Raw genomic sequence first — 11,821 nt, forward strand, 5'->3', positions numbered from 1 at the left:
CCCGGCGACTTTCCTCGATTTTCGGCGACATTTTAATCCATGGTTGTATATATATATATATATATATATATATATATATATATATATATATATATATATATATATATATGCATATGTCTAATTATACATTTGAAAATAGCCATTTAAAATGATTCGATAAAAAAAAATATTCAGAGCTATAAGTTTTAAGCAATCCTAAAAAAACTAGGTTTTTCAACATTTTTACGAATCCGGATCATCTGACTTTTTTTGTTGTCTCCCTTTGTGTCCTTCCAATCAAAATAAGTCACATCATCATTTTATTTAATTATAAATTTATATTTATTTAAAAATAAATTAATATGATTGGAATAATTTATTTTGATTTGAGGGACACCAAGAGAGACACAAAAAAAACAGTGGATTTTAGTTCCATTTTTATCGTCTTTACAATTCTGACCTCTGAATTTATTAACAGATCAAATAATTTATATATATATATATATTATATATATATATATATATATATATATATATATATATATATATAACACCTAGTATTCAAATGGTTTTGTATATTTTACTAATTTTATACGAGCCTTTGCTATTTTATAAATTCATTACTTATAATTGGCTATTTAACTACACTAGTACAAAAAAGACCTTTGAGTGCGACTTGTTTCGCACCCAAAAGTCAATTTTCGCACCCAAAGATATCTTTAGGTGCGACTTTGGGTGCGACATTTCCGCACCCGAAAGTCCGCACCTAAAAGTCTTGGGTGCGAAAAGTCGCACCCAAAAGTCTTGACTTTCGGGTGCGACATTTCGGTGCGACTTTCCGCACCTAAAGTCGCACCTAAAATATCACCAAAATCCGTGGAAAAGGCGGGTAAAAGAGCATTGGGTGCGACTTTGTCGCACCCGATACTTTCCCGCCAATTTGTTCATAGGTGATTGTACGAAGTACATATTGAGCTATAGTTGAAAAACTCATGATTACCAGTTATAGTATTGAAATTCAGAAGGTAACAAGTGCGTAAAACTGGATCAACAAGATTTAGTAATTCGGTTCTATGATTAAGCCCCTACATCCAAGGCACTTTGCTCAGCGGCTGAAATAATTCACAATATTAATCAAAATAGTAAACTTCGGCTACATCCTAAGATGATCTTGGGCACGAAATGTCACCACTTTCACGCCCGATCTTCTTCTCAGGACACATATCACATCGACACACAAAAAGTACCTTAGAAACTAACCTTGCAAGTAAAATCTATTTCAAGCTGAGAATGTCCACCAATGGAAATCTTGAGTAGTCAACAACACAAACTAAAACATAACTTTTTTACTCCAATACTCACCACGTACGTAGGATCCATCAATTCCATATGAACTTCTGGAACTCGTTTGTAGTGAACTCTCCTCTTCGGTCGGATCTCATGACTTTGATCACAAGACCACTTTCCTTCTCAACATGGGCTTTGAAGTTTTTGAAGTTCTCAAACACTTCGGATTTCTCCTTCAAGAAGTATACCCATGTTTTTCTTGAATAATCATCAATAAAGAGAGGAAGTAGTTACTCTTACCAAGTGATCTTAGCTTGATCGGACCGCACACATCTGTGTGTATGAGTGCCAACGGCTTCTGAGCTCTTGAGCTTGACTCCTTTGGAAAGCTCATTTTGAATTGCTTTCCGAGTAGACATCCTTCACAGACTTGATTTGGGTGGCTGATGGAGGGCCATCCTTTGACCATTTCCTTCTTGGAGAGCAGCTCCAATCCTCAAAAGTTGAGATTACCAAATCGAAGATGCCAAAGCCACGAATCCTCCTTGTAGCACATCTTGAGACATTATGCGACGTCATTTTGAATGTTGAGGATGAACATCCTACTTCTTGTCATCGGCGCCTTAGCAATGAATATGTTCGCATCGTCTCTTATTGAAATGTTACTATCTTTCAATCGAATATCATAACTTTTCTCTAAGAGTTGTCCTAGGCTCAAGATGTTGCTCTTCATGCTTGGCACGTAGTAGACATTGGAAATGAATTGATGATCGCCATTCCTAAATCGAATGAGAATGTTTCCTTTACCTTGCATCGCCACCTTTGATTCATCTCCGAAAGCAACGTTCGAAGCTTCTCCCAAGCTTCTTTGGCCGACTTTGCTCCCGAGATCTTCTCAAACGTGTCTTCATCTAACCCTTTGTAGATTATACAGAGAGCCTTCTTGTCTCTCTTCCTTGAGTCTCTCAAACTATCCTTTTGAGTTTGAGATAGACTACCTTCGTTCTCCGGATCAGCGTGGCCTTTCTCGACTATCTCCCGCACGTCGTGTGCACCAAGGAGAGCCATCATTCTAAGACTCCAGTTATCATAGTTGCTCTTCGTGAGCATAGGGACTTGGAAGGGAACACCGCTATTCGCCATCTTTAGGAAGATCTTGTAGCTCTGATACCACTTTGTTGGAAGGAAGTTTTGGGTTGGTGGAGAAAGTGTTTAGATATTTTGGGTGTTTAGGGAAAATGTTTAGAAATTTGGAGGCTTGGGTATAAAGTAGAGAGGTGGAGAATTTCTTTGTAGAAAATAGAACTTTTTATTTTTTGGCTTGATACAAAAGTGTAGGATTACATCCTTACTTATACTAGTCTATGAAAATCTCTAGATACAACTTTTTCTAGAGAATTCTCCTTATTAATACCTATCCTAGATATTACAAGATTATTCTAGAATTTATTTTCTCTAAGCTCTATAGGCATATCAAGAATATTCTAGATAATATGACCACTTAACTAAGCCCAAAATACTAAAAGCCCAAACTACAACTAGAAATAATTAGGCCCAAATATTATAACCCAAAATCAAGTTTAATTATTCACCATAACCATCATCTCTTGATTTTTAATAAAGTACTAATGTTTCTAACAATTATTTCAAGACACTTTTTTTCTAACGATAACTGCTAATAGTTTTTTTTTACAAAAAAATTAGAAAAATAGTCAACTTAAACGTTTGATATTGCTAAATAGCCAAGGTTTGGTAAATATTAGGTAAATAGTCATAAATGATGACGTGACTTGATATGTCAGTGATTATTTACTTAATATTTACGTTTGTAAATATATAAAATTGGTTATTTACATAATATTTACCAAACATTGGCTATTTAGCAATTCTCAACATTTTAGTTGGCTATTTTGCTAAATTACCCTTATTTTTATCCATGAACAGAGAATGAATTAATAGCTTTGGTAGTCTAAACATTAATCTATATTGCAATTATGAATGTTTTCTGTATGATCATTGATTACATAATAATAAGCACAAGAATTTGATTAACGCATGAAAATGAAATCTTGTTGTAAAACGCTTATTCAAAACAAGTTTAGAGCACTCAAAAACTTATCCTTTACAACATTGCACAGCTGAAGCGATGTCACGATTATTTATTCAAACAAACTTCAACACAAAAGTTTCTGTAAGCATTCATCCCCTTCGGTGTTTTGATTATCTTTACCTAGCGCTTGGGCTATATTCAGAAACCATAATCCGTGAAAACATCTCAACCGACGAATCTTTTGACAGGTCTCGCACACCGCGTTGATCCTTTCGAGCCAATTCCACCGTCAAACATTCCTTCAAATCGGTGCTCACACGGCTCATTATTGGCCTATCTTTTGAAGTTCGCGATACGCAAGCCATGGCTATTTCAAGTGCTTTCCAAACAGTGTTTATATCACAAAATCCCTCGAGCCTCGGATCGAGAATATTCGTAATGTCTCCCATTGCAAGCATAGAGCTTACACGTTGAATAATGTGGTTATTTTCTGGGGTTGTTGCCAGCACAGGTCGGGCTGTAATTATCTCCAATAGAACTACCCCGAAGCTATACACATCACTTTTCTCATTCAACCAGTTTGTAATGTAGTACCTGCCAAAGCAATATGTTCTCAATTTCCAATTAATTACCAGCTTTAAGTATTGTATTTTTTAGTCAATAGTACTTACTCGGGGTCGAGATATCCCGGAGTACCAGCAACGCTTGTGGTTATTCCAAGAGTTCCAGTATTACGATTTCCACCATCCAATGGAAAAATCTTTGAAAGTCCAAAATCACCTAGCTTTGCTTGGTACACCTCATTCAACAATATGTTCGTGGACTTGACGTCTCGGTGAATTATTGGTGGCTTACAGCCATTATGAAGGTAGTCTATTCCTGCAATTTTATAAAATTTATGTGTAAAGATTCATCGATTCCATTTCAAAACCTATTATCAACGATGAGTATATCGATCATTGATCGTTTAAATCTTGTTCGGTTATGTAGGTTAGGTTATAGGAAAGATAGAAAATGAAAAGATTATTTACTTATTCTTTAAAAAATTGAATTGATCAAATAAGGATGCAAGGATTACAGACAGTCATTCTGCTGAAATTGCATCTTCAAAAACAAAATATACGAAAGGAAATTAAGATGGAATTAGGTATCTCAAAATATAGAACAAAACTCAAAATAAAAAATAAAAAACTGGCAGGAAACTTTTAAAAAATTCGTTTTTGAAACCCCTATGTTAGGAACTTTTAAATGGTGCGAAAATTGTAAACCTTGTGCGGTATCTATTGCTATTCGAAGTCTGTCTTCCCAATTCAAGAAGCTTTTGCTATTGCCTGTAAATAAGACATAAAGTGAGCATAAGTCCAACACCGATCACGACATATTAAAGAAGTTGATGAGTTCAATCTACTTGGCTTACCTGCAATATGTGACCGCAAATTTCCCATGGCCATGTACTCGTAGATTAGTCCAACGTTTGCTTCTTCATTGCAATAGCCGACTAGCGTAGTCAAGTTTTTGTGATGAACTCTCAGGAGAAGCTTTATCTGCAATGTGAGACATCGCCGTATATTTCTCAGTTTCATTCAATGAATTTGTATATTATCTGAGAATATATGTATATATATAATTAACATGCCTCTGTGTTAAACTGTCTGTGGCCTTGAATAGATGGAGATGAAAGCATCTTCACGGCTACATCCTTGCCATTCAAGAAACCATGGTAAACCTTTCCAAAACCACCTTCGCCTAAAACTCTCTGAAAGTTATTCGTTATGTCTGTGATTTCCAAGTATGTAAACTGTTTGTTTTTAGATTCAAATGCCCCATTGTCGTCTTTTCTCTCCTCCCTTAAAATATTCTGGACTGCACTACCTGAAGTTCTTCTGTTCGCGCATTCAACTACAATGGACCATATCTTGAATTAGCCAGTGGTTATTATAAACAAAAAACCTTAAAGATCAAAGAGACTAACGGCTTGTGACCGACAAATCTGAAAGGATATCTACATACAAGAAGTTTTTCCGGCTCTACCTTATCATTATTACGATAAACACAATAATATATGATTATATCTTTTGGTTGATAAAAGAAGGTCTATTAGGTATATAATAATATTTACAGTTTCACACTAAATAGTCAACGTTTCGTAAATCTTTGGTAAATAGCCACGTTCATGTATTCACACGCATAAATTGACGTAAATAACCCACCATTTTATTTCAATGAAATGACAAACCAGGAATGTCACATCATGTTTGTGCTTAAAATTTATGAAACGTTGGTTATATAGCAATCTCAGACGTTTTAGTTGGCTAGTTACCTAATTTTTTTTTTATAAAATCAATATTCATGTAGTTTATCTTCACACGGAACATTGTTTTGTTAAGTGTGGTTTATCGAAACAGATTCTCGCATAAATTGACTCTAAATTGTGCGACATCTTATCTCTGACTATATTTTATAAACCACATATAATATTTGTAATTTCTTTATACTTTATAAATCGAATCAACTTTACACTGTAACTGAGTTATATTTTATCAACCATATTTAGTACACAAATTACGTCTTTAATTCATATTTTAATGGATAATTTTTCTTTATTGAAATTATACCTTGTTTGGTATATAATAATTTTTATCTTTAACCATAGAATTTAAATGATGGCGGTTTTTATGAAACATTTGTTTTTAAATGGTGATTTGACTAAATAGCAGATTTAAAGTTAATAATTTGCAGAATACCCAAAATGTGTAGTTATCATATTTTTAAGGGCAAACTAGCAACGTAGCCTTTTTGAAACATGGTATTTAAGATCTAGCCCACGTTTGGTAAATTTTTTAATCTAGCCATTTACTGAAATTTACGACTATGAAATATCGAATATACCCTTGTGTGGTTTAAATGAGTGAAAATAAAACAGTAGCCAACGTTTGAGTCCTACTAATAAGAAAGTCAACAACATCATCAGGCTTAGTACACGCTTGAATTCAAATTTGAATATTTAAAAGGAAAATCATTAATGAATATAATATAAGAAACAAATTAAATATTGATTAAAATAAGTAACTTGTGAATCGTCAATAAATTTTCATTATTTTTTTATTTATACGTGTAATAAATAAACGAAAATAAACCAAAATAAATAGGCGAGATATTCAGCCGACTTTTAAACAAAGGATAAACATGTAAATTGTTAAATGACTAATAAAAGTCACGTCATCAATTGTGGCTATGTTTGAAACTTAGCTGAAACGTTGGATAGATTGCAATTTTCACGTTTCAAGTGGTTTAGTCTATATAATTACTCTATTTTTAAAACAAAATTAATCTTAGGAATAATATTTTTGAAATGATACATTGTTTAAAATAATTGTTAACAAATTTAATCTTGGTGTCGAAAAATATTTGATAACGTAACTTTGACTATGCCGAAAATTTGAAATGACTATTTTGTACCATTTTTCTGTTTTAAATGATGTCGATAATGTTAAAAGGATTGAGTGCTCGACTATTTTTTCTATTTTTGTGGAACTAGTTTCAAATTATATTTTGCTATAATCGATTATGATTCATTAGTATAAATATCCGGTATATCGGTGTGGTAAGTTATATATATAGAATACAATATTAATATAAGTTGCAATATATTCATGAAAAGAATGATTACCTCTAATGTTTGTAACATTTCGCTTTCTCCTAATCTTGAGGTTCCAGACTACTACCAATATAATAAGCAATACTAGAATCCCCCCAGCGAGTGACGCGACGACTGGGATAACAACATTGTTCTTCTTTGGATGGGATTGGACTGATGAACATTTAGTACTATTCATGATGCATAGGTATTCATCAATTCTGATGTACATACACTTAATTAGTATTCATCCCGAGAAAATATAAATACTATTAGCCAAGCTCATGCATTGGATGTTTTGAACAAGGCTGACCTTAGGTCAAGATCTTTCTTTGATAATAGTGCTTGTGGGATTTCCGTGAAGTTGTTTCCTTCCAAGTTCCTGCAGATTCTCGGATAAAACTTGTGAGAAATTGTTGCTTCTCTAACTAGTTAATCGATGTACTTTTTTAGAAAAGAAACATCTCTGAACTTACAGAACTTTTAATGGCAAATGAGCCAAAGCTTCGGGTATTTTTCCTTCAAGTTTGTTGTTTGACAAATCCCTGAAATAAATACCATATGTTATAGGTTTGTGTCCACTAAAAAGCACGAAGGCTTTCTTAACGTTTGACTTTGTGATGATAATGATTGACATGTCCTCACAAATACTCAAGCGTGGACAGATTGGCGATGGACGGTGCGATCTCTCCCGTTAGATTAGTTGACGACAATTTCCTTATGATTAAATGTTATAAGAGAGTTTGCAGCAAAAAAAAAAAAAAAAGTTATAAGAGAGAGAGTGAGACAGAATGACAAAATGTAATATTTGGTCTAAAAGTACGAGAGGAAACATACAAGGAAACAATTCTTGGCTGGTCATTGCTGTAGCTGCAATTGAGACCACTCCACCGATAAGTTTTTGGGATACAAGGATCACCTTGCCAGTCGATTATCTTCAACCCGTATACCAACTTGACATTGGAGATAGCTTCCACTAATGAGTCATCATCAAAGCAATAAGAGTAAGTAACATGAATACTATAATAATGAAATAGAAAAAGGAATAAGGAAGGATTTTGTCATTTACATATATTTTACATATATTGTACAGCTTTGTTCTTATAAATTACTCATAATATATTTTTTTTTTCTTTTACCATTGTATAAAATATTTTTAATTATAATAATTTATAAAGATAACAATAGTAAAAGAAAGTAAGAAATATTTATTAAATTTATGCGATATTGGTTCCAAGGACGTACTATCAGAAGTTTGAAAATTTCTACAAGAAAAAGACATTGTGATGAAATTTATACCGTCTGTATGGTTAGTTTCGTGTTGTGGGAGCTCCATGAGCACATAGACCTCTATGGCATTTATTATCGGTGCGAGAGTTGCACTGTAGGTGTTTTTTAGCGAGACTGTTAACTTTCCTTCGCTGTCCGATTTTACGCCAACTGATCCGCTGCGAATGGTGGTCGTGTACAAGTACGAAGGACCAACTGGGCCGTACCATAAATCGTCATTGACATATATGTTGAACTCTCTAGCTTGTACCGTTGTAAGCTTCTCAAGCTCCGCAAAGTGCATGTAGAAAAAATACCTTGAGGTGGTATTTAATTTTGAGAAATCTATTTCGACATAATCAGTAGTTTTGTTTCCTGTATAAGCAGTGCTCATTACTGTAAATGGTACTTTGAAGTCGGACTTGGTTAGGGAATCCTCATTTGTAGAGATGTTGATAGATGGTTTCCAGTTGAGGGGATACCACAAACGGTCATAGGGATCGTCCTTGTACCTAACGATACAAATCAAGAGAAAATTATCAGATTTATATTTATTGAAACCTAAAGGCAATTCTTATATGTTAAGCTCTATACAAATCACTACCAATCTTGTAACACTTTTTTAGCCTGTATGAAAACTTCTTTCAAACCACTAATATTAGTATGAAACCATTCATACTGTGTCCTATGTTATTAATTATCATTTTCTCTAGAAGTGCTAGAATTAGTCTTTCAATTTTGGAAAGAAAAACTATGTAAGGACTTAAATTCATTCTAAATATTTAGTCTAACCATAATACACAGTGTTGAATAGGATGCATATATAAATTTAGGGTAAACTTGTAACCTTATTGTTTGATTTGTGGCTGCAGATAAATCATATCGGTTATAGAGAAATAGGGCCGTTCCAGCCTCAGTTAAATATATTTCACCGTTGATGGGCCGAAGTTCTAACGCCGAGATGAATGGAATTCCTTTCCCAATGTTCACTAGACACACATCAATCGAATCAGATAACGGAATATATATGATTTCCGTATAAGGTTGACTCCACGAATTCCATGCCATCACGGTGTCCCATAGGTTAGGTCCAATGTGCAGTTCGAAAGTCGGGGCTTTGAGATTTCCATCGTAGTTTCCGTACATGAACTTTGCCCTGATCAAGTACTTGTGACCCTTGCCTTGTTCTGGTTTGAGAGTATAGCAGTTTCTGGTTCCTTCAGGGAAGCTCCGAAGATTCAACTGTTGCGAATCAGCGATGTACTTGTAATCCACTATGTCTCTGTTTTCGCCGGTTTCGATAAAGCCCACGTCTGAAGAGTAACTAATGCCCGTTGCTTTGTCCGTATACGCATCCTCGCTCCCGCAGTCTATACTAATGAAACCTGTTGTTCATTTAAAAAAATAAATATATTTGTCCTAAATAAGTTTTGAATTATAAAAAATAATTGTTAAATTATAGGATGATATAATAAATAATCATTTCCACGTCAATATAAGACTTGATAAGATTTAGAATGTCCCGTGCAACTAATCTCATTGTTAATTTGTTCTGAGATGAAACTTTATAATATTAAGTACACGAATGTCAAACGAGCACAGCTACAAAAATAATGGCGGTTTAAAAGATCACTACTAAAACTGTAGATCCTACGACGGAGATTTTACGACGGACAAAACACCGTTGTAAAAATTACCAGTTAGAAGATAGATGTACTTAATAAGGTTTATGAGGTTATTTATTACGCATCAAATTACCAACAGATTTTGGGTCTAAAAAATTATCGGTGACTAAAACCCAATTACACTGATTTGTGTAGTTAAGCTAATTTCACAAAACCCGATTACACTGATTTGTGTAGTTAAGCTGATTTCACAGAGGAATCATGATGTAGAAGTACTTGAAAAATAATATACAGATAACCAAACCTGATTGATACTGAGCCCGAGTCCAAAATGCAAGGATAAAGATAACTTGCACTATCAGAAGGTAGGCATGCTTAGAGAAGTTCATCTTTGAATCTCTCTTTTGTTTACAATCTTAGGCCTGGCTAGTCTTGGCTTATTATAGATAACACTTATAATATGTGTCATTAATTAAGTAATCCTGATTACCAATATTGTGTGCCATCCTAACATGCGCTAATCTCTATATATTATAGTTTGTGATGATAATATATGACTTCAACTTTTAAATTCCTAAATACGTAAGCATGGGCATGGAATGATAGTTATATAAATTTTGTATAAAAAAAATTCTGATTATGTAAGGAACCACGGCATTATTCCTCCTAGTTTCTTGTATGCAATATTAGCTCATAAATAAATAGCGTCAAGATGAGTACCGGAGAATTCGAAAAAGAAAATTAATTTTTTAACATCAGTAATTACTGCCATACAATTGAAGTCAATGACTCAAATTTATTTTCTTGATTGATCCAAGTGACAGAATAAACACGCTTTACCAATACGTTCTTAACTGAAATCAGAAATCCAAACTTCTTTATTTTTAGGGTATGTATAACCATATTTATATTTATGTTTTACACTTTAGTCAATTTTTAGTAAGTTTTTGATAAACTACCATGACCTATTATTTACACGTGTAAATTGACTAAAATACCCTATCAAAATTCCCGTCCAACGTCATTATAATTTTTTGTAATTAAATGGGTATTCATTAGTAATTCTTATAAAGAGAAAATAAAATCCACCAAACACGTTAATTAATTATTTCATTATTTACATTTTTGTTGATTATTTTTTTTCATAATTAAAATAATAAGTTGATTATTCAGTTATTCCGTTTATTACGGGTTATTTAATATTTCAAATACTTTTTAAACAATATTTGTAACATTCTGAATCAATTTGATAATTATTATATATTGCATTTTAACCATTTTTTCGGTTATTTATTTATTTTTCTTGTATATTAATAAACGTGTATTTAATAAATATTTTTGCAGTGAACATTTTTAAACGTAATTTTTCTCACATATTAAAAACCTCAACTTGCTAATATATAAGATGTTTATACAACAATTCAAGAATTGTCAGCTTATAAAAAAATTATTTTTTTTAGTATTAATGGACAAAAAAGTACACCATATTTGATACATGTATTAACTTTATTATCTATTATTTGCAAACTATTTACTACTAATTACAACGTACGTATTTTTGAACGTTAATATTGAATCTGGTTTAAGAGACATGTCCCGACTCCGATTCTCCGTCGCAGACAATCAGGTTCAACGAAGATGACCTTCCGCGCTGCGATTTGCTCCAGGCCATAGAAATAAATAAAAAAATTCATTTTAAATTAATTTAATAAAGTCGAAAGAGGAATCAAACACATTTACATGATTTGTAGTCAAATTTACATTTTTAGACCAATTAATTACGAAATGCAAGAACCCTAACCACACTCATTACTTATTCATATTAAAGAAAAAACGAGATAGATTATCACATAACTTATCTTACCAGTCTAGACGAGGTGATCGAAAAAAATGAGAACTGACTGGGTCAAAAATCCTCCGAAGAGCATCGAGATCATTGGAGATGGTCGTTCTTCCTGTTGTGGTTCCTGATTA

The 11,821-nt window shown here is 33.1% G+C and overlaps 2 protein-coding genes across 2 annotated transcripts; both read right to left on the reverse strand.

Moving 5' to 3' along the window:
- Window positions 1-1,358: 1,358 nt before the first annotated feature.
- Window positions 1,359-2,409, reverse strand: LOC149385847 (uncharacterized). The gene is made up of 2 exons (XM_089626420.1): window positions 2,074-2,409; window positions 1,359-1,499 (listed from the first exon to the last, which is right to left on the reverse strand). Exons 1-2 carry the CDS (start codon window positions 2,407-2,409, stop codon window positions 1,359-1,361), a joined length of 477 nt encoding a protein of 158 aa, XP_089482546.1.
- A 919-nt stretch (window positions 2,410-3,328) lies between these two features.
- Window positions 3,329-10,236, reverse strand: LOC149385848 (putative LRR receptor-like serine/threonine-protein kinase At1g51880). Its single transcript, XM_089626421.1, has 13 exons — window positions 10,152-10,236; window positions 9,070-9,607; window positions 8,253-8,734; window positions 7,791-7,929; window positions 7,599-7,670; window positions 7,430-7,498; window positions 7,267-7,335; window positions 6,987-7,174; window positions 4,953-5,215; window positions 4,734-4,860; window positions 4,585-4,647; window positions 3,988-4,195; window positions 3,329-3,910 (listed from the first exon to the last, which is right to left on the reverse strand). The coding sequence occupies exons 1-13, from the start codon at window positions 10,234-10,236 to the stop codon at window positions 3,493-3,495; spliced, it is 2,721 nt and encodes a 906-aa protein (XP_089482547.1). The 3' UTR covers window positions 3,329-3,492.
- Between the last annotated feature and the right edge of the window lie 1,585 nt (window positions 10,237-11,821).

The sequence above is a fragment of the Urtica dioica genome, chromosome 9 (genome assembly GCF_054948205.1).
Source record: "Urtica dioica subsp. dioica isolate 48M chromosome 9, U.dioica_male_clone48M_v1_H2, whole genome shotgun sequence".
In the NCBI taxonomy this organism is placed as follows: domain Eukaryota; kingdom Viridiplantae; phylum Streptophyta; class Magnoliopsida; order Rosales; family Urticaceae; genus Urtica; species Urtica dioica.

Excerpts from the sequence above, each read along its gene's own strand:
- LOC149385847 (XM_089626420.1), bottom strand. The coding sequence starts at position 2,409 with ATGGCGAATAGCGGTGTTCCCTTCCAAGTCCCTATGCTCACGAAGAGC. Across the intron at positions 1,500-2,073 it reads ATCAAAGGTGGCGATGCAAG|GAGAAATCCGAAGTGTTTGA; the intron begins GTAAAGGAAACA and ends TACTTCTTGAAG.
- LOC149385848 (XM_089626421.1), bottom strand. The coding sequence starts at position 10,236 with ATGAACTTCTCTAAGCATGCCTACCTTCTGATAGTGCAAGTTATCTTT. Across the intron at positions 7,930-8,252 it reads CGAAACTAACCATACAGACG|TGGAAGCTATCTCCAATGTC; the intron begins GTATAAATTTCA and ends ATGACTCATTAG. Across the intron at positions 4,648-4,733 it reads TTTGCGGTCACATATTGCAG|GCAATAGCAAAAGCTTCTTG; the intron begins GTAAGCCAAGTA and ends TCTTATTTACAG.